The 25,306-nt window shown below is 38.6% G+C and overlaps 1 protein-coding gene and 1 long non-coding RNA gene across 4 annotated transcripts; one reads left to right on the top strand and one right to left on the bottom strand.

Annotated features, from left to right (window-relative positions):
* Positions 1–2,930: 2,930 nt before the first annotated feature.
* KLHL8 (kelch like family member 8) lies at positions 2,931–23,928 on the bottom strand. 3 transcript variants are annotated; one of them, XM_026068464.1, is made up of 11 exons: positions 23,656–23,928; positions 23,060–23,132; positions 20,894–21,206; positions 12,743–13,291; positions 9,521–9,707; positions 8,701–8,844; positions 7,752–7,863; positions 6,822–6,990; positions 6,036–6,195; positions 4,656–4,857; positions 2,931–4,127 (listed from the first exon to the last, which is right to left on the bottom strand). In XM_026068464.1, exons 3-11 carry the CDS (start codon positions 21,098–21,100, stop codon positions 4,004–4,006), a joined length of 1,854 nt encoding a protein of 617 aa, XP_025924249.1. In that variant the 5' UTR covers positions 21,101–21,206; positions 23,060–23,132; positions 23,656–23,928; the 3' UTR covers positions 2,931–4,003. The 3 variants fall into 3 exon arrangements, with proteins under 3 accessions (XP_025924249.1, XP_025924250.1, XP_025924248.1); XM_026068465.1 differs by having other exon boundaries at positions 23,060–23,081; XM_026068463.1 differs by lacking the exon at positions 23,060–23,132.
* LOC112967360 lies at positions 4,034–12,937 on the top strand. Its single transcript, XR_003253936.1, has 5 exons — positions 4,034–4,158; positions 8,214–8,312; positions 10,672–10,790; positions 12,554–12,645; positions 12,845–12,937. It is a non-coding gene; the product is annotated as an uncharacterized LOC112967360 (long non-coding RNA).
* Positions 23,929–25,306: the final 1,378 nt, after the last annotated feature.

Raw genomic sequence — 25,306 nt, 5'->3', positions numbered from 1 at the left:
CAAGGGCTAACAAAACTGATGCTGGAATAACTGCCCCAAAATCGCACTGCACCTGAAATAAGATTTGACAAGGAGGACACTCAGTCCACTAAACTGTGCGTTAATGATCGTTGTTTCTTGTGCATTTAGGGGGTTTTGAGGGTGTCACATGCAGCTTCCAGGCAGGAGCCTGAGATCTTTGATGGATCGTGTGTTCATATGTTGCTTAAATATGGTGTGGGGGTGCCCAGCTGCCAAAGGGTGGCTGCAGGGCTGCACCTCCCTCTGCTGGTCAGCCACTTCGGTGCAAGCATTTTCTTTCCACTTCTTTTCCAGTATGAGGAAAGTAACTCGTAATCTTTTTTGACAGGATTGGCAGTGAATGTGTATTTTGTACGTTTGAAAAAATCGTACCATATTTTATCCATAAAAACTCTGGAACTCCTGAAAGGATATCATTCAGAAAATTGAAATAAACAGTAATACATGCAAGATTTTTAGGTATCAGGCAATTATGGAGTGTCCGGAAAAGACCCAAGTAAAATCAGAAATTACTACTTTATTATAGCACTCAGCTGCAGAAACCTAACTTAAAAGGAAAACTTTGTCTACATGCTAATCTTCTGTATGTAAAAAAGTGCTTAGACTAAAGTGTGCTGGAGGCAGACCAGCATGTTGGTGTGTGGCAGCGCACGGGAGGCGAGGGACATTTGGAAGGTGCAGGCTGAGGCCTCGCCTGGGAGCGCTGCCAGGGGTGCAGGGGCCTGTCCTGGCAGCTGGACCCCCATGCTACAGGCTGGAAGCTTTGATGTGAATGACTATAAGTGTGCATTGCTTTATTTTTCCAAAAAGATAGTTTCCTTGTGTTTAGCCAGATGTAGTACAAGGATGTACACTAGACAGATTTATAATTTTTATGGGTGAGGTCAAAGCTTTTAGACGCAGAAACACTAACAAAAGCAGTAAAAATTCCAAATTGAGACTCAGCAAGAATCATGCTTACTGTTTACATGGAATGAGTTCACCACCCCAAATGTTTGAAGAATTGCTACCACAAATCAAAGGTCTAATTTTAAAATAGAATATGTGGTAGGAATTAGGGACTGCTACCAGTAGAGGGCTGCCTCATCACTAAAAGCCACAGTGGACCTACTCTGTTGTCTTAGACTTGGATTACATTTTCTTGATCAATTTTGCATTGTCCTTTTGTCCCTACTGGAAGAAAGAAAACTGGAGTGGAGTTTTTTTGGTCTTAAATCACCACAGCTTTATATGGGGGTAAGTTATTGCATTTTGTTATTGCAGTAGTCCCATTAAAAAAAAATTCTGTGTCAATTTGAGACTGCTCTCACATTTTCAGCAACAGCATTTCTGAAACCAGTTTTGCACAAAATACCTGTAATTCCAGTACCAGCTAAAATTCGGAATGTAAACACCGCTTTATCAGAAACAGGTCTGTTCCTCTCCTACTTTTCTTCAGTCTCCCTACTAGCTGCTAACAACGTGCCTCCAAAAGCCTGAACACAAATGTTGTTTGAGGAGGGGAGAAAACAAATATTACTGTCTTACTATCGTGTTTAGTCTGTGCATTAGTGAGGTGGTGTTCACACTCCACAGCTAGTAGTACCATTTGACTTTACACTTACAGGTTGACAGCTGTGTTCCCATCCAGTACAGTGTCTTGGTGCATTTGCTATAACCTTATTTCCCTGCTGACCACACGCATCTTCCTTTGGTGCCTTAAAGGGGCACTGATGTTGGTGCGCTCCAGTTGTGGTGTAAGGAGTTCACAGGTGGAGCCCAAGGGCAGTAGCACTTTCCCACAAAGAAGAGGGATATGTGGGCTGGAAAACAGCAGTGCTGGGCTACTTCGTTTCATGGGCAGTGGTACTTTAAGTTTCTTCACTAGGAGGAGAGCTGTAGAAGAGAACCTGCTTTGTTTTAGAGAGGGAATCTACACCTCTTCCACTCCTTCTAGCCAGAAGTATCATGGGGTTGTACAGGCTGCCTTCAACACTGGGAAAGGCAAAAGCTGGGAAGAGGCTTAACGGAAGCAGACAGCAGTGACACGCCATACCTCCTGTGCACAGCAGCTATCGCTGTCCTCGGGTATGTCTACTCCACCACTGAGTGCTCTGGTCTCACCACTGCCTCCAGCTTGAGGGGGCTGGTCAGCAGTGGCTTAGGGCTTGTTGCCCCTTGCTTCGTTAGGCCCTACAGAAGGTCCCACCTTATGCCCAGGGCATTCTGGCAAAACCACAGCAGGAGCAGTGCCATCCTAGCAAACCCTTCTTCACTCACTGGCTGAGATAGGGTGCGGGGTCGTAAACAGAGTGCACAAAAACTTCTGACCCATGGCTCTAACACAGGATTTTCCCTGCTGACAAAGGCTTCCTGTCCAGAACTATAGCCAGCAGAAACCAAGAAATGCTCCCGTTAATGTTGCCTACAGTAGCATGCTCCAGTCACACAAGGTGCCTTGAAATACAAATGTTTTATTGCAGTGTTCCATTATTTACAGTACCGTTCATTCATTTTGTCCCTGGGTGCCACCAGCATGCAAGCAACTGGAAACAGAAAAGCTAGATGATGGTAATGCAATAGTAAAACATTGCTGTGCTGTATGCTGGTACAGTCACAGCTCTTCCCTGGTACTGAATGCAAAGAAGTTTTTTGCACTATCTCCAGTCACTTGGAAAACACTGTAATGTGAAACTTTGGTCACAGAAGATTCTTGGTCAGTTGTTGGTCTGTTCAAGGAGATTGATTCAGGAATAGTAATCTGTAGTCTTTCTAGCAGGACTTGCTCTTGAATTCAGGGTTTCATGTTAAGTTTTGGGTTTAATTTTTAATGTAAGTACTGTTTTGTTTCCAGTGCTTTTTGCTGCAGATTCTCTTTGGTTTATATAAGTTTTCAGTCATTTAAGTGTTTTGGGGATGGATTCTTTCTGTCTGAACTGTTTTTAAAAAAAAAAAAAAAAAAAAAGGGAAAAAAAAGCCAGTGCCCTACTGTTATCACTGCATTGCTGCTAGATACGGAAACTGGACATGTAAGCTCCTAGAGTTGCATTTAAAGGTGATTTTTATTTGGTCATAACAGAATACTGCAACTTCTATGATGTGTTGCTACTTCATATAAAAATGGTATTAGCAGACCAGAGACYGCTGAACTCTGTACTTTGTCACACTATTATCTAAAAGTAGGACAAATTGCACTGTATTACAAATTATACTTCAGGAATGATATCTCAACAGAAACTTCCCTTTTGGAGGGAGTCATTATTATACGTTTTATTGAAGATAGAAGAATTCCAGTATTCCAGTGGTTAAGTCCCACAAACAGGTCAAGTATCTTTTCAGCTTTGCAACAAGTGAGAAAGTACTTAAAAGACAACTTCAGACTGTCTTCAGTCTGAAGAAAGTTTCCACTGCAGCCAGCAGCAGCTGTGGACACTCAGTCCCTTGGGAGGTGAGCAGTTAACCTCTCTGCTCTGGTTAGCTTAGTATGAAACAGGGATGTTGTTACCTTCTAAAACTTGAAAGGCTTTGTGTTTCAAAGCTCTTCTAGAACTAGAAAATGTTTAAGACTACATTTCTGAAAAATAAGTTACATTTAAATGGCACACCAGTCCTTCAGAAAACATTTAGCAGGGCTGCTGGGTAAGGCTCAGCAGTACTGACTGCTGCTCTCTTCTCACCCAGTGCCTGGTTTACAATTCAATAATGAGTCCCTGCAACAGCTGCCTGAAATGATTTTGAAATTCCAACCTCTTAAAAATGGAGTAAGTACAACTCTGGTGGGTTTTTTCCTGTAAGACAGACTTCTATTCYGTGTTTCCACAGGCTTTTCTGTCTCTCAGTTGTCAGAACTCCACCAAAACCTTAATGTTGCAGTAAGCAACRTTTTCACAAAGAAAATGCTTCGTGTTTATTTCATAACCTACCATACAAAACACTGTGTTTAAAAAGCTCTGCAGTGCCTCCCTACTGTTATTCCTCTGGAATTTGGAGGAGGCGGCAGAGTTCACATGCAGTCAACGACATTGCTGGATCCTTGGCCCACATCACGGATCTGGCTGCTGAGACAGGAGCACACGGCCACGCCTGCCCCTGCCCTGCAGTGTGACACAGAGCCGACGAGTTCCCACCTAAAGAAGACGGTGAAGGAAAAAGAGAAAAGTAAGTTCTTGCCCTTTCTGAACAGCTTAAAGTATTTCTTTCCTGTGGCTGAAACACTACTGTACAGGCTCACTGTTTCCTCTGAACAGAAATACACCCCACTAGTTTATTCTCACTGTTTCTCTGGTAAGTTGATTGTTTAGTGCAAAATCAGACTGAAACAACCACAAGAATTTAGCTTCTTATTGAATGAAGGGAAGAAGACAAGGGATGGACAGGAAAAGAAGGACAGAAAGTAAGTGAATGCTTAAAAACAGAGAAAAGAAGGATTAGAAAGTATTCATCTTTTAAAATCGTACTTATGCCATGCTTAAATATTTACAAGAAAAACCCAGTGGCGTGAGCAGTACTCCCACATCCCTAGAGTCATGAATATTAGTCGATTATTGCCAGGAAACAACAAATATGCTCCTCCTGCACACTATTCCCATTATGTTGTGCTTTCAGATAGGCAGATATCATTGTTTTATTACGCCAAATGAAAAATTTTAAATTACCTATTCACTATGGGATCAAATGCTTCCACTGTATTCAGGTATGCGTTGCCATTATGACCTCCAACTGCAAAAATTTTACCCATCAGCGTTGCTATGCCAACTCCACCCCTTGGAGTTGTAAGCTCTGCTACATACTCCCATTTGTTACTGCGCGGGTCAAACCGCTCCACAGAGCTCAGTGGAGAGTTGTCATCAAAACCACCTGCAAAGAATCATCATATATTGGTATTTAGCCACTTTTAGTGGTGGTGATATCCAGGATGCACATTATGTGGGTATTCTCTGCATTCAGTGGGCTGGTGTCCAGGGCTATGTTTTTATATGAATCTTTTAAAAGCTCCTAAAAAAAAATTAATGTAACAGCTCTCAGTCCTGTCCGAGTATGATAACTTCAAGGGAAGATTCACCTAGCAGAGTGACAATTTTCTTCTTCACCCCGCTTTACAAGGAGTATTTGTATTATTTGCTCCTTGAGTTCATACTATATTTAGTTTTAATGAAGTCACTGCTAATTTGGAATTAAAAAAAAAGAAAAAGAAAAGTAAGACCAGCAAAAGTACGGTCTTGATTTTATTTTGGCTGAAGCAAAACTGGCTCTTGCACCGTTTTCAAAATGAAGTAGTGCTGAAAACTTTAACAGGAAAAAGAAACCCTCAAGTAAGATAGGCTTCAGTGAAACATCCTACTTGGTGGGGCAGATGTAAAAGGAACAGACATCTAACTCAGAAAAATCCTATGTTCTTGTTTTAATCATTTAACTTAATACACAAGACATTAGTTTGACTGCTGTAGCTTACTCAGCTGAACTAATGATGTGCTGACCACCATTATGACGAGTGCAATTAGGGAAGTACAGTCATATGTCAAACTTGATAGCAAAGAAAGCACGTGCATAGCCTGCTCCCTGTAATCATCACTCTGACAGACAGCTTCTTCCCTCAGGAAAGCGGGTAAATGCAATACACAGCTGGGGTACAATAAGGCAGGCTTTGGTCAACAGGCAGTGGAGTGAGTGTAATCACTCTGCCAGAAAGCTAATGATGTCTACACTCAGAATAGAACTGAATGCTTTAAAAGTACGTGGATTTATGAATAACTTTCGTAATAAGGAAACTAGTGATTAGTGAGTAGTCTCATGAGGATTTTCCATGTAGACATCTTGTTCTCGACAGCATAGCGCTCCTGAAATGTGAAATACAAACTTCTTTTTATGTCCTCACTATTATATCTGTAGGTGTGCCCTGGTTGTGCTTACTTTCTTCTCCCATCCAAGAACACAAAGTGCAGGTCAGGTCTATCTGTTCCCTTTAGCAACAACAACCTATTCCAAACTAAAGTGCTTGCCAGAAACAGCATACAAAATGCCACATTTCTACTCACCGACAACGTACAAGCAGCCGTGGAGCTCACTAACACCATTGCCAGCTCTTCGCTGACCCATCTCTTTCACTTCTATCCATTTATCCAAATGGGGATCATATTTTTCCACGCTGGAAAGAGATGCTACACCATCATTACCACCCACAGCATAAACATGGTTCTGAAAAAAAGTTATTTAGAGAAAAATTATATTGATGCATATATATATATATAATATATATATATATGCATGTAGCTTTTCATAAGGAATGTTAAAATTTGAAGAAAGTTTGCCTGATGTATCCATACTGTCCTGTTTAAGTATTCTGACAATAGACCAATTTTAACAGCTTGCAAATGCTATTTCTAGTAAAGCAAGTGAAAAAGTTGTATAGTGTTCCAGATACTTTGCAGAGCATACATGACAACACAAGGATTAAAGTAGTGATGGATGCAGTACATTAAACATAGTAACCATGATGAACCAGTCTTTCGAATGAGACCAGAAGCATTAGTTTCCCTCTCCCCTCTTATGCTAGTGTAATTAAAGGTGTCTTGATGACAAGCTTGCTCACAGTATCTGAAATATGGTTAAAACAGGGAGCACAGTTCAATGTGATAAAGGCTCTAAATATCCTTATTTTTTGCACAGTTCCATAGAATTTTGATGGCCAGAAATGATCAGACCCACCAACTGTATTTTATTCAAAATCCTGCTGTTTTGCCTTGTAAGATGAATTTAAAAAGTAGTCCTAGAGGTAGGTTCCTCACAGTTCATCCCTTACTTGGGAGAAAACAGTAACTTACCACAAGGGCTACAGAGCCAACTCCTCCTCTGGGAGTGTTCATTGGGGCTATTCCACTCCATCGGTCGGATTCAATGTCGTATCTTTCCACATCGCTGAAGCACGTGTTGTCATCTAAACCTCCTATTGCATAAATGGGACCACCRAGGGAGGCAAGAGCAATTCCTCTCCTAATAAAATCGTAGGATCAATACTTCAATATGAATCCTTAAGGGAGTAGGAAAGATGCATCAAGTGCAACTTTACCTGACTGGCAACGGTTTCAAAGTATGGGAAAAAAGTAAGGAAAACCTAAAAGCAAATGATGTTTAGAATAAACAATGATCAATAACTGTCAAGCGAACAGAAGCTCAGCACTTGCGGGCTCTCTGCATGCCTGACAGTCTTGCAGCGTTATGCAGAATGTCTCTTATAAACTCACAGCCTCCCGTTAGGGGGCTCTCGTGTTACCTTAACATCACCTCAGCTTTTTCCAGCCACTTCTATGTTGTTGTTGTGATCCAAAACTAGTAGAGAGGACTGTTGCGGCTAGACTTTTTTTAGACTGAGAAAAAGATGAGGGACCTGTAAAATGCCATGGGATACTGTTTTGACTGAAGGTCATCAAAGGCCCAAGCCTGTCTGTGTTATTTGAGCATTCGATTCCTCTACCTCAGTCCTGAATTTTATGCCTCCTGTCTGTCTTTGTTGTATCTGATGGAGATAAACCTGCTGATTTTAACTGTGTTAATGTAACTGCTGCTAGTAAATAAGAGAATGTGTTAGCATTTAAACACCAAAATAGAAAAAAAAATCCTAAAAGTAGCTGAGTTTGGGAACCCAACTAAGGCCTAAGATAGACGTGAGAATGTTTTCCAGCATCAACAATAAATGATAGAGCAAGGACTGGGACTTAAATTTTTTGTCCCATGTTGGATCCTAAGACACGTACCTCTTTGTGTTCATTGATGCCTTCATCATCCACTTGTTTGTGAGAGGATCAAATACTTCCATGCTTCCTAAGTGTTCATTTCCATCATGTCCACCTACTGCATAGACTTTACCTGAAATGCGTACACGTATTTAGATACAGGGATTGCTTGGCAACATTTCAGTTTTCATTTATATAATATCCCTGCCTACATGGAGAAATAAGCTCAAGTAAACATTGAAGTTTTGAAGTTTTTCAGTATCAAGTTCTTAAAAAGTTAGGACTTCCTATTTTTATATGCTGTACTCAGCCAAAGATCTGTTTTAACATGGACTGCTATACAAATCTTGAAATATGTATACAGGAAACCTTCATATACCTTATTAGAGTATTGCAGTTCAGATCAGTTTTGAACATTTACACAGATATATCAGTCTCTCCAGATTTTCTAAGGTAAAAAAAAAAATCTTTGTTCTGCTGTAGCACAGAGGCCACCATGTATGAGGAAGAGTTGAGCCATGGATGCTAAGCTGCTCGGACTGCACGGACCTGGTTTCAGAAGTTGGAGTCCCAAAAATAAAGGTAGGTCTGCTCTTAGAAGAGTTATACTCTTAGTGACTTGCCTAACAGAGAAAAGCCTGTATGGACTTAACTCTGAAGGAAGCTAGTATGAGTATTAACAAAGTCTGGGTTACTATCCTGAATAACAACATTTCTTTAAAAATGGATAGGTAAATGTTAAATCACCTAATAAGCTAGCAGCAGGCTATATACAGCATTAATGTCTTTTCAATAACCATACTCTCATATTGTTACAAAAGTAATAACCTCTTCACGGGGAAGGAGCTGTACAAAATCAAAGGATATCCACCAGTTAAGCCATTACAAGACAGATTAATTTACTAAAAGCACCAATTCCAGCAAAAGGAGCAAAAAAGTGCCTTTTGAGCAGGGCCGTTTTGTTACTGACCTCCCACAGAGATCACACCCACATGTCTTCTCCTGCTGTTCATTTCAGGGCCGAAGAACCAGTTGTTCTTACTTATAGAGTAACATTCAATGCTGCGAAATGGGTCACCTGATCCACCTCTACCACCAACACAGAATAGCACACCTGAAGAAGACAAAAGAGGTTTCTAGAGAACTAGTAGGAAAACATGGGGTTAAATTTGTCCAGCAGAGTGGATCAAAAACTATACAGTTTGAGATAGGTCACATCTCCCTCCAAGGGGCACATTCACTGTCCTGCATTTTGGACCCTGGGTTTTGGCCTTCATTTGGCATGCTGTTCTGGCAATTAACTATCAATATCCTTGCAAAAGTAACATATATTTTAAATATGCTTTTTGTCATTTTCTTAGGGAGACAACTGTATTGTTTGTTAAATATAACTAAACGTAAAAAACAGGATTTGCAGTCTTACGTGCATCACTTGGTTTGGGTTAGCCAAAGAGTTTAAAAGTTAGCTCAACCTTCTCATATGGGAAAAAAAAGTGTTCATTATTTTCTGTATAGTTTCAAGCATACTGCCTACACGTAACTTAAAAGTTCTAGCTTGAATACAGATACAGCTGATCAGGATAAATAAGTACTGTTCCAAACAAAGACTTTAAAATTCTGCTAAGAAAATGCAGTGCACAACCTAATCACCAGAGGGGTACACAACGGCTCTTCCAGTTGTGCATGAAGTCATTAACAACCATTTATACCAAGCTAACTAACCCTAAACAGATGAGCTGCCCTTTTTCCACACCACTCGATACTGGATAATCAGACACACATTTAATTACCAGCAGTCTGCTTCCTTGGTGTTGTGCGAATGGAGTATTCAAAGTCTGGCACTGCCCTGCTGCTCAGGTGAAGGTGGTAGTTTCTTGCTTCATCCAGCAAATCCCTACATTTTAGATTCTGCTTGACAATCTCTTCCTTTGCCACAACACCCATAAGGAAACAAATGGGCAACAGAGGCAGTCGTACCTGACAGAAATGAACACAGTTGGAATGACTGGCTAAACTGACTGCATCTAACTATTAACAGTGACGTATACATACCAGACTGCAACCTCGGAGCCAAACATCAGCCCCACGCTCTTCAATAAAGAGTAACTATGTTCCAGTTTGCTTTCATGTTTTTCTTCAAGAGTAACGCTGGCATGAACAGTTCCTTCTAGTGACAAACTCTTGCTATAACCATTTGCATAAAGCAGCACTGGGAGAACTGTCACTTTGTCCAGGCTGAGCGCAGGCAAGAAGACTGCAGCTGCCTGCGCTGGCATGGCCTTAGCTGCAACACCAGCGGGCACATCAAGCGCTGCATGGTATTTCTTCCAGACATGATACAGGCAGCGGCTGTAATTTTACTGGAATAGCCTATTCTGGATTAGTCTGTTAAGGATATGAATTTTTATCTCATTTATATGCCAGCATAAGAGGACTTTTGTTAGAATAATTCACTTCATTTGAGTGGCAAGTAAAAACTGATACACTCTGTCAGCATGAACTAAGGGCATATTAAGAAAGTAGTGCTAGCACAGTAACACCCTTCTCTAGTGTGGACTTGGCCTGACAGCCTGCAGGATAAGAAAAAGGTTGGGAGCCAATTATTAAAGTCACCGGAGAACATAGGGCAGACCAGGCAGCAGAGAAGACTAACGAAAATTATAATGCAGTGTAGTTCACTCAAATTAGACTATGAAATCTTCTTGTCAGATTAACATCAGAATATAACAAGAGCAGGTCCAAGATCATTAAACAGATTAATATTAAAAGTAGTCTCATGAGGCAGAGAAACAGCTGATGGGAGCTAAGAGGACATGAGTGTACTGGCAGAGGTCTGTGGGTATTGTGAAAATTTTTTTTACTGCACTAACAGACTTCAGTTTTTCCATTAGCCTTCATTACTACGATGTTTCTTTCCCAAATCCTTCCTGTGTTTCCCCAGAAAACCTGGTGATCAAGCTCAAGAACGGTGAGGCTCTGCACGGGATGGGACACTTCTACCCAGCCACCAGCAGTCAGTGCCTGCAGTAATCCCCAGGGACAAGGCAGGTCTGAAATAAGGTGAGCTTCTGAAATACTCCCTTGAAATCTCCTCCTCCCCACAGTAGAAGATTTTTGCAAATCTTTCACTTGCCTTTGTGAGAAAAACCATGAGGAATATGAAGTAAAAGCACATTGCGGTGACAAAAGGAAGGCCAAAAGGTGGGACTTGCCTGACTTTCAAATAGTAGTTGGCTTGGGCCAACGCTGTCAAGGAGTTTCCCAGTTAGATCAGCAATAGAGAAGTAGTAGTCCAGTGTCTTAGATGTTTCTCCAGGCAGTAGGATGGTATTGTTATGCTGATGACAAGTGTCCCTACCTTCAAGTCAGCAGGAGTCTCTTTCAGTTCTTCCTTACCCCCTTGCTCCAAACCCCTTTCTTCCTTTACTTAGGCTCTTGCTCATTTTAGGCTGCTTCAAAGCATCACCAATAGCCCTGCTAGTAGACTCATGAGGCTAATGATGCACTAAGAACTCAAGGCTGACTAAAGTTCAGAATCTAGTTATGACAAAGTTAACCCATAAGTCTGATTATGATGTGGGTAGCTTAGATTTTTAACAACAGAATCCCAATCTTGTTTTCAGCTAGCAACAATGTCCAATGCCACTGGAAACTCCATATACTTCTTGGCAAATAACCCATATTTAGAGTAAGGGTTTACTTTTTCATTGCTTTGTTCCAGACTTAGTTTCCATGAATAGGATAAAGCTGTTACCTTCATTCCTAACATAACGGACCATAAAAAAATATATATATATTTCTTAAAAAAAAAAAAAAGGCTCAAATTAACATTACCCTTAAATTTTATTAGTTGTATACTATAAATATGTGCAAGTATACAACAATTTCATAATAGTCTAGAGGAAATGGAAGCTTTTTGGGAGCCAGTTCACAAAGAGTTGTGATCTTTCATCAGGAAAAGTGAAAAATGATACAAGACAATGAAACCCTCATGTTAGTGGACTTCTCTGTACTTACATAATGCAAATATTAGCAATTCTGTTGAAGTGCAAAACTTTGTGAAGCAAAATATATAATTTGGTGACAACTGAAAGAGCACAGGTGTTCCTTCCTGCTAAGATATATATTGCATTTTCTAGCAGATGGGAACTGCTCCTCCACTCAAGTGCAGACTCTCCATACCTGTCTCAAATACTGTATTTTAAACTTCCATTAACAGCATGTATGGAGCTTGCATAACTGAAGTATATAATATTTTGACAAGAGAATGTTCTGAAGGATGTTTAAATAGCTTCAGTTGAGTGACCCTTTTGATGCATTTATAAATTTCTTTCAGAAAAAATGGACTCATTAAGAGTCTAGAGGTTTAAACTGAAAACTCATTTTGTGGATCCTGCAGGTAATGAGTAGTTTGATGGTTTTCCTAGTCTAGTGAGCATTAAAGGGTCTGGCTCAATTTTCTTAGTCCATTGATACAGGTACAAAATCTTGGTCTTCTGTTAATTATATATACACAAAATATTCTAGAAGCAGCACAGCTTGGTGACACATCTTCCCTTTATAGTGTTTTACTTTCCTAGCTGTGTAACAGAACTCCTAAATAGCTATGCTTTGCTTTGTTAAGTACAAATACTTACCAACAAAGGAAGTCAGCATTTCAGACTGTAGTAGTATCCAAACATGTGAAGTGATGGCTTTATGTTCTCCACTTCACTGTGTATAAATCTAGAAAGTTTCTGCTCTGGCACAGATAAAGCTTTTTGTTGGCTCCTAACCCCCCTCCACCCCCCCCCACATTAAAGTGAGCACTCTTCTCTTTATAGAACCTGGAGAAAATGACTTTGTCCTGATATTCAGGTCTAACCTGCTTCCACTCTCAACTAACAGCTATGAATAACAGATGAAGCACCAACTGGTAAGAACATCTTTCTTAAAAGCCACCTAACTGAAAACAGTTGATAGAGAAGTAAACCAGTGATGGGCCAAGCACCCAATGCCTCAGTCTACCCTACCTGAGCAAGTATTTCATCCAGCCACATAGCATGATGCTGTGGATTGGCCAGAAGCCACTTGATAGCAGCATTGTAAACTTGCTTTTCATTTTCTATATTCAGATCACTGGAAGACAAGAGTTTATGGAGGTGCTGCGGTGACACGCTCACAAAGTCTTCACATTCCACCACTTCAGCAAAATGTTCGCAAGCATATTGATCAGCCATGTCCATCAAGTCAATGCGGTTGTGACTCTCTGCAAATGCCCTGACCGCCAGGCAGTTGGAGGGATGGAAGTGTAGCTTCATGTATTCACAGCAAGCTTTTGCTACAAGCTCCACCTGAAGAATGCAAGCAGCATACAAGAGAGGCTGGACATTATCGACAGTCAGAGTAAGTCGGGAGGAGTACACAAACTTCACTAGATCTTCTATTGCGTCACCATCAAAGTCCCTGATCTCAATCAACGTCTGCTTGGCTTCGGCCATTTCTGAAAGAAACATGGCTCTGAAATAAGGTATAACACAAGCTAGCACCAGTTTGTGGCAGGAGATAAGCTTTGAACCAACCTGCAAAAAAAAAGAAAAGAAAAGAAAAAAAGGACTATTTTACTGAAATGTTAGCTTAAAGAAAATATCTAAAACTATAATACAAAAGACAGTTAACCTGAAATGGGAATTCTGGACTAATTATGCAGTGAGCTGCTTTATTTTATTGAAACAAATGAACTCCATTTGCCCCATATTTCTGTCATTAGATCAATGTATCCCAGGCAAATTTTGGTTTTAACTTGTCTGCTAGAATCAGGTAAGGCTGTAACATGAAAAGTCAGTATCATTAACTTCCCCCCCCCCCCCAAGAGCCTGTTCCCATTTTTTAAAATGAAACTTTCTTAAGAACCTTTGATCCATGCCTTAGAAGACAGGAGGAGACTGCTAGGCAGTTGTTTGTTTTACATTTATACAGAGACTTGAAGGGAAAAAAATTGTAAAGTGACAACTTTAGACTATTTAATTTAAAAATCTGCATTTTACTGTTGTTTTAGGAACTGATAATTCCATTTACAGAAGCAAAATCCTGTAAAACCACAGCAATAAAAGCATTTAGACAAAAGCACAGAGATTATTAAAAATTACCCTTCAGGCACAGCTTTACCAAGAGTGTATTCACCCTGAGGTCAGCTCCCTTTTCAGCCAGCACTGTGTTTCCACATGGTCTTTGGAAGTAGAATTATTGGTGATAAGCATACCAAGGAGACTGAAACTTGTTCCATTTCTTTATAGCATGCCTATGTTAAAAATTCCATCTTTATTCCTGAATAAACCACAGTCATGCTAAGTATGTGGAAAACAAAACAAAAGAGTTGAGCTTTTCATTTTATCAGAAGTCAAGAAAGGGACTTCTGTACAAAATGTGCAGATGTAACAGGAGAAAAATCTTACTGTGTTTGGGGTTTTTTTGGTTTTGTTCTTTTTTTCTTTTAATAGAAGCAATCTTTTTAAAACAAGAATACTGACAAATTTATTAGACCTGCAAAGTTTCTTGGCCCAGACCTTCCCTTGTGCARGAGAAAAAGTGGTATCACGAAGTCACATATGTAGCATATGCAGGTAAGACACATAATAGTTGCATCATTTTAGGTAGGACTCAAGTAACCTGGGTTAAAACATCAGTCAGACAGCTTGAGTTGAACTCTAATGCATTTCTTTTAAACCACAATAACAAACTAAAGTCGGCCAGTCCTTGCTAACAATTTTTTTGAGTTTATACACACACAAACACACACTCACTCACTCTAAAGCCTATCTTTTGCACAACCGTGGTATTACCTGAACTTTTTCCATTGACTAGAATTAAACATGATGGCTTAAGGCAAAGAATACAGTTATTCTTCAGTTTTAAAGTTCACCTGCAATTTGGAGCAACTAAGATGAGGGAACAATTTTATACTGAAAATGTTCCACCAACACAAGCAAGCCTTGTAAGAATTGCCCTTGACAAATAGATGTCAAGTCCATCACAAATGCAATGCTCTGTTGTATACAGCCAACGCAATAGTATACAACAGCTTTTATTCAACTCAAAGAATTTCCACTTTGGCTGCAAAGAATAAATCTCTTTTGAGCCAAAAGCAGAATGTCTTTTCCAAAGATAACTTAACTGATTTTCACTGGACAGCTTAATTCCAGGGCAAAAAGTTATTCTGTTATATCTGAATTGAATGTTTTAACTACGTGCAAGATTGTAAGATAGGGAAATGGCATGCTGTTTCCTTAAATGAAGGAACTCCATCCTTTTAAATTAATGAACCATAAAAAAGACATTTACCCACTTAAATAAAGTCATTGTATACACTGAATGCTTTTAACACATTCAAATGCTCTAAAGAGAATGAGGAAGTAATTCACTTAAATAAGCAGTGCTGTTAACATTGCACTTGAGAGCCTTATCAGCTCATTGCTGCTGTAAAAATGTAAGATTTACCAAGAAAAAAGTCATTCTTCGTGTTGTTCATGATTGACACTCTCAGCTAATTGGTCTCTCTTGCTTTCTAAACATTTTCACATGTGTTTTGTAATAATCTGACTAACTTGACTTCCATCTTAAAAATTCACTTTATCATCTCCCAAGCCATTACTTGTATTCTGCAGCACAGTCTAGCATTGCAACAGGCAAGACAAGGCTACAGGAGTGCTTCATCATTGGTAATGTTGTAGGCTCAAAACATGCATATTCATTCTCTAAGTGTCAGGCAATACATGAAAAAAGCATCCCATAAGAGATACTTTTTGATTGATCTAACATGTAGCATAAATGTCAGCAAAAGTTCTTATATAAATTGACTTGAAAGACTGCCAAAATGTGTCAGGATATGATTTACCAATGCTTATAAGGTACTCCTCATTTGAATTCATAGAAAAAAAATATCCATCATATCTTCCTAAAAAGAAGTTTTAATTTAAATTAACATTCAAGAATCTGACTGTAAGTCTCTAGAGAGACAGCTACTAGAAAGACCAATATATTTTAAACATTAACAAATGGTATCTCCATCATCGTGCAGATTCTTATGCAATGTATTTATCCTCCTTTGGTTGAAAGCTGTTATCCATCATATTTTTACAAGGGACCTTAAATACTGGCCATTGAGAACTGTACAATACCTCTACTCAATAGTGATAAATGTTTCAAAAAGTTGTGGAAAATCTGCCCTCTGAACAGTTTAATTTGTTTAATATTTAAAATTTGTGTCGCCTTAAATTCAATAATGAGTAACTTCTCTGCTGTAAGAGTTGCAGTCAAATTAGCTTCAATGGTGTCCAGCTGGCATATTATTTGACGTAAACAGAATTAACCTAAAAATGCAGGATATACTTAAAGGAAGCTTCTGAAAGTACTTAAAAACCTATCAGAAAAGTTACTGCTCATGCTGCAATGTGGTTTCAACTCTATTCAGTTCAAATGTTAAGTGTTTTGGTTTACCGATAAGCTTACAGTGGAAGGGATTAGCTGTATTAACAGCATATTGGTTTGAGAAATTGTCACTGGTGTAACTAGTCAAGTTCTCTGTAGTCCTGTTCTGATGGTTTTTATTTCCTTATCATCTCTAAACTGAAATGAACAGAGATGTGATCTTAACAGTCTCCTCAGCATTTTAAGCATCTCCCCAGGGCTCAGGGTTAGTGCAGCAGCCAGATCACAACTGAATCAACAGTGCAGTACTTTCCCACCGCTGTCTGAGCATCTGTTGAAGAGTAAATACTTCATACACAAAGTCTAATAGCAAATATAAAATGTGGTGTTGGAAAGTGAACATGTAGCTCATGCTTTTCACCTGTGGCTATAAAGGATAACCAAGAGGCTTTAAAAACGTATCCCAGAAGATAACTGGAATCTAATACTAAAGACTGTCAACAAGCAGGGTGCTGCGACAACACTCCTCAGGAAGTTTTCTTCAGAAGACAGAAATACAAGATGTACCCAGGACAAAGCTTTATGCAGTTCTAAAACTGAAGCATGGTGTTTCTTCTGAAGGTCGTGGCGCCATCTCTGCATCCTCCTCTCAAGCCTGGCTGATTCGCACATGAGGGGTCAATCTTCTGCTCTATTGTAGATTATTAGGCAAAACTGCTGAATCTCACAGCAAGTGACTGAGGGTTTCCCAATTCTACCTAAACAAACTTACTTTTGTGCAAAGCAAAAGGAGTACAGAAGAGGCTGAGGGGGCTTGTGCATGACATTTAGAGACTTGGGGAGGTTAGAGGCTGAGACCTTATACAAGATGGAGCTGCAGAGCTAAGCCAGAGGATAACTGTGCAGAGATAAAATAAGATGGCAAATAATCTTAACAAATGCTTTTAAATGAGATTTGACTAACAGTGAAAATAAATACATTCAGGACAGATACAGCTTAGTTTTTATCTTGTTAAACTGAAAGTTCTCTTTTTCACCCTAGAGAGAAGTTGCTGGATAAAATATTTCATTAGATATCTATACCTTGGCAGGCCTCTCATACTGGTATCAGAAGCTTAAACAGCATCTAAGAGGATTCTGCCTTAAAGAAAAGATCTGTATTTTTCACTTTACAGTTACATTGCATTGTTAATCCTTCTTCCTAACCTTTAAATGTACAGTGTACGTTTCTGGATACAATCCTTCCCACCAAGGAAGATGCTGTTACTGGTAGCCATGCAAATAAATTAACAAGAGACTGTGCTTTGGAAATAAGAAGTAGCTTCTTGCATGCTTTAAAGTTACATTTTTCAAAAAAGAGTAGGTGTACTCTCCACAAATTACCTGAGCTTGATCTTCGATAATAATTGCCACTAATAGCAACAGTGAATCACTGTTTCTGCAACTTARACTTTTTTCAGTAATAAACATCTTTAAGGCAGAAGCTAGTTATGACTTTACTTCATCTAGCTGTAAGAAATGTCTGCAGAGACCTCCAAGAGATGCTACAGAACCACTATTTATGCTCAGAATATATTTTGTTAAAGATGTATAAGACAGGGGACAGTACTACTGCTCTATGAATAAGTACATCTAATATCAAAAAACTGTTAGTTGGCTAATTCTTTAAAGAAGTTATAAACTTCCTGTATCTTGCTCAAAAATCATCTAGGAATATTGCCTGTAGGTTTAAAGTTTCAGAAAATGTCCTATCAGCTGTGAGGACCTAATTACGGTTAAGAGGCAAAGTTTGTACTGAGATTAAGAAATAGTGAAACAAGGATTAAAACTGAACTTTGGCATGACACACGTCATTAGACAATCATGAAACAATTTCTCCTTTATGCAAGTGTTTCTAATCAGCAAGAAGTCTGCTGCAGCTTAAATTTACCAGTCACAGTTAAAAAGTTAAGCAACACTGCATAATTAGCTCTTTACTTAACATGTGCACTTGCTTTCTGCCAAACAAAAACCCTCCAAGATATTCTTAACTGAAAAAGCATCTGTCTTTGAGCAATTCTGCTACGAAAGGAATATGCCAGAAAATAAAATGCAACCCCCCCCACCCAAAAACAGTTTAAAGAAGAATTTCCTACTGCATAAATTATTGAAGTTCTTCATAATATTAAAACCAGTCAGTTTTAGTCTGTCTACCAGTCTCCTTTTTAAGGCACGTTCTAATCACTAATACTTATTTTTGTTAGAGCAGTGCTTTCTTTCGGCCTTCATCATTTTTCAGTCTGCAGTAACATAAAGGGATGGCAGTTATGAGACAAATTTCCTTGACAGACTGAAATTACATCTTCATTTTCAGATCAAAATGTTATAGTAGGCTGACTTGCAATTACAAAAAAAGTATTATATAGGATAATTGGGAGGGCTTTTTTTTAGCTCTGATTGAAAATACAAAAGTGCCATTCAAATCACTTTTCCCTTTAAAACTGTGTATTATCAGCACAAGTGTAACCTGCTTAGTGAACAGCAAGTTCAGTACAGAAAGCAAGCACACTTTAAAAGAATGTACAGATTAAAAGAGAGGAAAAGATGGAAGGTTCACTGTGAAGTCATTAGATCACTCCAGAAAGAACAAGTCAGAGACCAACCAAATTAGAACAAAACAACCGGGAGAAAAACAGTTGGCAYGCATCTGCCACTCTCCTACTTCCTAAGGAGCAGTACTGCAGGTGAAATTTCAGATTTTGACTCTTCAGAGCACAGACAGTCTTCCTCCTGCGCTCTCAGGGTTTACTATTGTCACAGTGCCAATACTGCAATTATTAATCGTATTCTGGATCCACACAGATGTTACCAGTTGGTCTGCTATATAAGGTGAAGCTACTAGGCCATTCTTGCCTTTACAGATTTTTATTCAGCCTATCATCCCCCTCTTTAATCTGATCTTTCTTTTGAATTAAGTGGCTACACTATTTTACCCACAACTGCTTAATTTTAAATATCTAGCTTATTGATATCTTGAAATCAGAATTCTCCTCCAGTTGTTTACTGTCACAGAATATACAATCATGTTTTGAAACTCAGTAGTTAAAGGAATAATCAGTTCTGACAATGACTATGTCAAAATCGCTCAATATCATAATTCATGGACAAAGGCAAGAAGTTCAGTCTGGAAGCAATTATTCTCAAAACATGAAAAATGCCTGAGCACTACAGAAAGAAAAGCAAGCCYTCCAGAAAATTCAAGTTCAATATATTGTTACCAGTTACTGAAAATCACTGATTTAGGAAGCCTTAGGACAAGATGTGCATCTCTAGTCTCCGTAGATTATATTCTTCAATTCAGGATTGGCAGTTCAGTCATACAAGATTGGCAGCCAAGTCATACAATGTAATATTCTTAATTTACTGTGCTTCACACAGATAATACAAATGAAAGATAATACAAGCATAACTTACTTATGGAAAGTTGAACTGCAGCCTTAGTAAAGTACATTTTCAAAGCCAAGTTTCCCTAGCAGGAATATACATTTAGTTATGTTTATAAAATAAGACCTTTTTCTTTTTTGGGAGGAGGGTGGGTGGAAAGGGAGAAGGATGAGAGGGATGATGTTCCCCAGAATGCTTTTTAATATGACAGGCGGCTTCCATTTCATGGCTGTCATGTCAGGGGCAGCAAACTAAAGCACTCAAGTTCAATATTGCCATTCAGCATCCTATGAGCATTAACTCAACTGTCATTAGCCACTTGTGCTTTCTGCTGCACATAGTTTCTGCTCAGATGGTGAAAAGCAATTTCAACATGTAATATTTGTTGTGGGGCAGAGCAGAAAAACATTTCTTGCTTATTCTACTCCTTTTGTCCACAGGTGTGGAAGGGAGAGAAACATGCCTCCTCACAGATACTTCCATTGTCTCCCAGGATCAGGGACAGCAAGCTTATTTAAGGATGCGATGCTCACCAGGAGGCACCATGGGGACACATCTGTCGAGGGTTTTCCTTGTTGATATGCAACAGGAAAGTGGCAGGGAAGCAACTTCTCTCAAGGGCATTTGTTATCTGTTCGTGGTACTGGAACTATGTTTCATCTTTCTCTTATGTAACTGTCTCCTGTAGCATTGCTAAAATGGTTAGCTAAGCACTACTTTATTTTTAGACACTGTTATGGATGTGAAATATAAGTTTCTTGTGATCAGGCTATAAGCAATATACAGCTAAATTACCAAGAATGCATTAAAGCAAGCAGACAAACRAGTAACACTGGTAAGAACGCTGGCAAGTTTCCTCTTTTTCCTTTACTCTTTGATCAGCTGTAGAATGTAATTGTTTGGAAGGGAGGTGTCTTTGATTTTGAGAATCCTGTTTCTCAGAAAGATCTAGCAGAGCAGCACAGAATGCAGAAACAGGGATAAATTTAGGATGAAAGTGTATGAGAAGAAAGAGGATGTGAGGAACTGGAGGTACACAGAGATCCAATAGTAATATATTGAACAACTGTAGGAGCTTGCTTCATAGAAGGCAAGTTGGGTGAGGTCAAAGTCATGTACCTCCTCTCCTGCACTGTCAATATCTTAGAATGTTTACATTTAAGTTGTGAGCTTTCTAAATGAGGAAAAAAACATCACCTCTAGAGATGCCTCCAATCCAATTGGTATTCTATGGCTTCTATACCCCCCCTCCTGCCAAATCACAGCTATCGACAGCACACTTTTTTGTTAAACACAATAGATTTGGACGGTGAGAACAAGACAATTTATGTCACCTTCAGTGTAACATCGCAGAGCTCTCCAGCTTCAAAGAAGTGAAGGAGAGAGCTGTGAAAATCCTTCCAAGCCTCATTTGCTTCAAATACGAAGACTTCATCTTCGCCATCACTGTTGGAAGACCTAGGTTGCTGCTGCTGCTGCCGCCTTTTTCCCTTTATCAGATGCTGTTTTGCCTGCTCTGGGACCATGGATTCTGAAGCCATTGGCTGTTTCTTCTTTCACAGCGTGAATCTTCAAATACTCCCACGAAGACAAAATCCAGCCCATCAGGAGTCAGTCCAAAAATGCAGTTAAGTTCTTTTCATTTTCCTGTTTATAATATTAAAATAAATGTAGATTAGACATATTAGGTATTACTAGTATCTAACTCTTAAGATTACATGTTCTAAATACTACCTSTAATCTTACTCTGGGGAGTGCGGTTTGGAAGGGGGAAGAGACCCATGAATAAGAATCTTACGCGTATACCTTTAAGAAAACCCATTCTTTATGAACCTGTTGTCCACACTTCTTGAAAAAGATACTAAAGAGAGTAGGCAGGGATGTCTCCTCTAGCACAATCCAACAATTGTGGATGGTAGAGGAGTAAAAGGGGCATGGACCACAGACAGCTAGGCTTGTGTCCTCCCTAAATAGCATCTCTGATTGCCACTGTCAGAGACAGACTATTGATCTGACCCAGACAAGTATGTTTTTAACACATTTACTGCTCATTTTTCCAAGGTCCCTTCAAAAGCTAAATCAATCTGAAAATGTGGTGTTTATTTAGTCAAATGTAAGCAAAAYAGAAAAATTAAAATATTCTAATATTTTTTAAACAAGAACTAAGTTTTCTAGAGAGTACTGAAATTTATATTTACAGAAAAGTTTTGAAATTAAAATGATTTCCTTTTATCTAAACAGCTTATTAATCCAACTGATTGATATTTAAAGCATGAAAGTGTGTATCATGCAAAAGTTTGTTCCTGCTTGCTGTCTTTTATTTTAAACCCAAAGTCTACCTAGCTTAGTTTAAGAAGTTTAAGGTGTCTAAGATTTATATAGCTCTGACTAAAGGGAATCTCAGTTACTGTTACCACATCTTCTCCAGGGTTGAAAGACCCATCTGGGATACCACACACAATGGAGAGAGGGCTTTTTCCCCTTCCGTCACTCTCATGTATTTTACTCTTTCTGCTGCTGCAAATTTCAGTTAGGTTAAGTCTGAAGTCCACCTTTTTATTTACAAATAGAAGTTAAGCAGCAGAGGAAGAGCAAAATTTTTCAAATTCAGTAGCACACTTGCAATTTCAGCTCTGTGTGTCTAAAATCCTTGAAAACATATATTCCATCAAGTCAATGAGATTTGGGCTGCACATCCATKTGTTTTGTGGAGGACTACTGAAGATTGTATTTCTTAAAAAGATAGTAATTGTAGGTACTCTCTGGAAGCCCACAAGAAAAACTGAAATACTGTTTGAAAGCACAGAGTTATTGATTCAATTTACAAGCTGGTGTTCTGTTAGATGTTGGTAGGGGAAGCAAACAGATTTGTAAGATTTTAAGACTTGAAAAGCCTCTTGAAAGCAGAGAAAATATTTAGTAGTATGTTTGTCTGTTATACTGGCTAGTTCTGGTTTTAATTTTTTCTGGTTAATTTACTATGYAGCTGTTTTTCATTCTGCCCCAAGAGTTGATCATTCCCGTAAATCAGTGGTTTCTGCTTATGGTCTGTGGTGTTGGAGGAAGTAGACTGACTGATGTCAGAAAAAATTCTTTTAAAATGAACATGGAAGTCATTTATCTGGAAACAGAATTGATTTTCTTCTGTAATATTTTAAAAGTATCCATGTCCCTTCCTAGATTTACAACTCTTCATGCATCAGTATTGGAAAAATAGCAGGAAGTGGCTTCTAGTGATCGTACGTGCTCCTGCTGTAGCTCCGAACATTGTTGCCAGCTCCATATCCTGTGTGGTTCCAGCGCTGCTGGTTGCACTGGGCCAGATAGCATCAAGTGAGAGCAAATGTGGCTAGATTATTTACAAATGCTGATGTAAGTAAAATAAGTATCTTTACTTTGAAAGATATCCAAAAAAAGTTATTTCTTCCAAAAATACAAACTAACTCAAAGATATTATAGATTAAAGGGTATTTATAYAGTTTCTTTATAGTAATGATTACCTTTTTTGCTGAAAACTGTTTACTGTGCAACACACTTGACAAATTAGTATACAAAGATGTTTTTCTTAGTTTCCTAGAAGAAAAAACCTAGATCATTTAGTTCTCTTTTGCTGTATCTTCAAATTAATCCTTCACAACTGGTACTCATCAACTTTGATTAACTTAAGATGCCCTTCAAGAAGTCACTACTGTTGAGATATGAAGCTAACACAAYGCTTCAGAGACAAATAAGAGGACGAAACAGAAGTTAAAATGCTGTACAATGGTTTTGAAAACCATCATATATTATTCATTCACAAGTAAGATCTTTAGCCTACATCTCTAGGGAACCCTTGCTTATTTTGGTCTTTGACTGGCGCTCACTTCACCGCCCCCTAGCCATCGCACTTAAAATATTTTTACACCTCAGTAGAAACATTGCTTTTAGACAGTCTCACCACTGACTACCAAACGATAGTTCATAGCTTCTGTCATGAGATGTTTCCATCTAGTATATGTGCTAAATTTATCCTAATGCTTTAATTGCAACTGTACACACCACTTTCCAAAACTATACYGTGGCTTATCTAAAAACAGGCTGATGATACAAGTTTTACCTATACTGGATGTTCCTTTGTAAACAACAGCGCAAACCCAATGATTCTTAAGCTGAATAAGTGCTGTTGGCTTGACTTTTTTTTTTTTTTTTTAATAAACTGAGCAACAATTCAGAAGTCAAACATAGAAGATTTTAAACAGTGTTTTTTTATCTTCATATGATGCTCAAATCAAGCGAAGCTCTTGGAGGTCCTCAGAGTTCTCATCTGTAAGGAGAAAAGTTTAGTGCATATTTTGATTAATCTACTTGGTATATACTAGTATTGCAGGGGCACAAACTAGAAATCACACCAGAGAAGACCAAGCCCATTACATAGGTACATAGTCTTAAAAGGCAATCACATGCACCAGGGAGTTCCCAATACAAACCATGGCAATATAAAGTAAGCATACAGGAACAAGAAGAATGTAAATTACTGCTCTTCATCTAAGCAGTTTCTGCAAAACATATCTACTATAACCTTATGGTAAAATTCAGACACCAAGGAGTTTGTCATTTTTCTGTTTCATTTTGATGAGACTTTATGACAGATATTAAAATCTTTATATATATATATATATATATATATATACACACACACCACAAATTCCCTTCTTCCTCTCCAAGTCACCAGTTGAGGAGCATCTTATTTCTGTGATGCATCTTGCTCCTCCAATTCATTTAGATATACTCTCCACAAATCCTCCGCTTTTCTTAGTTACAACAGCTCACATTTTGAGTCTTTAAACAAGTCACTGTCTACTATGGAAAATACCAGGAGTAAAGTTAACTTTCAAGGACATCTAGATCACTGTATATATCCATTTTGCTTTTGTAACTAAGGTGTACCAAGGTGTACCAGACTTGAGATATATTATTGTCCTCAGTTATATCTTCTATTTTTAAAATCAAGGATTTTCACAATCATATTGACTTAAAATAAGTCAAGAGCCACTATCACACAACCTTCTGTAAAGCGTCTGTCACATCAAAATGATGCACCAGTAGAGTTAAGCACAAACAGAAGTAATATTACAAGATGTAATGCACAATATTAAGATCATATATTAGAAGCATATGATACAGCTTATCAGGACCCAGGCACAAGGACAGAGCAGATGTTTTGTTTGCAGAAGATACAGGTTTSAGTTGATTTGAATGTCCAGCTATAGACCTTTAATCTTCTCAGATTTTAAACAGAACAGAATTGAGTTTTAGTAGTGCTTTAATCAAGACATTAAACTATAAAAACCTGAAGGTCATGCATATTTGAAGTCAGTATACTTCATCAAACCAACTCCTTCCTTCCAGTTTGAAGTGGAATGATATTGTCATTGCACAGCCTTAAAGGGAGAGCATAGGGAAAGAGCCAGAAGTTCAAGTTTTATTTTACGTTTTTCAATTATATAGAAATAGTAGTTCACTAGTTTCAAAATCATTGCTAGGAGAAATAGTAAGCATTTATGTTAGTATGCATGATATTCTGTCAATTATGTACTAAGAATCCACAAACTGAGACAGAAAACCCATTTAGAGATACTCCTACTATCAACAACAATGACCAACTAGTCTAAACATTAGTACTTGGTGAATACTGCATGCATGCATGCACACGCACACCCACTGTCTGTCCTTTCTAGAACAAAATACTGTCATGACCATTCTAAACT

The sequence above is a fragment of the Apteryx rowi genome, unplaced genomic scaffold, assembly GCF_003343035.1.
Source record: "Apteryx rowi isolate R43461 unplaced genomic scaffold, aptRow1 scaffold_270, whole genome shotgun sequence".
Classification (NCBI taxonomy): Eukaryota; Metazoa; Chordata; class Aves; order Apterygiformes; family Apterygidae; genus Apteryx; species Apteryx rowi.
This window is presented reverse-complemented; position numbering and strand designations above follow the sequence as displayed.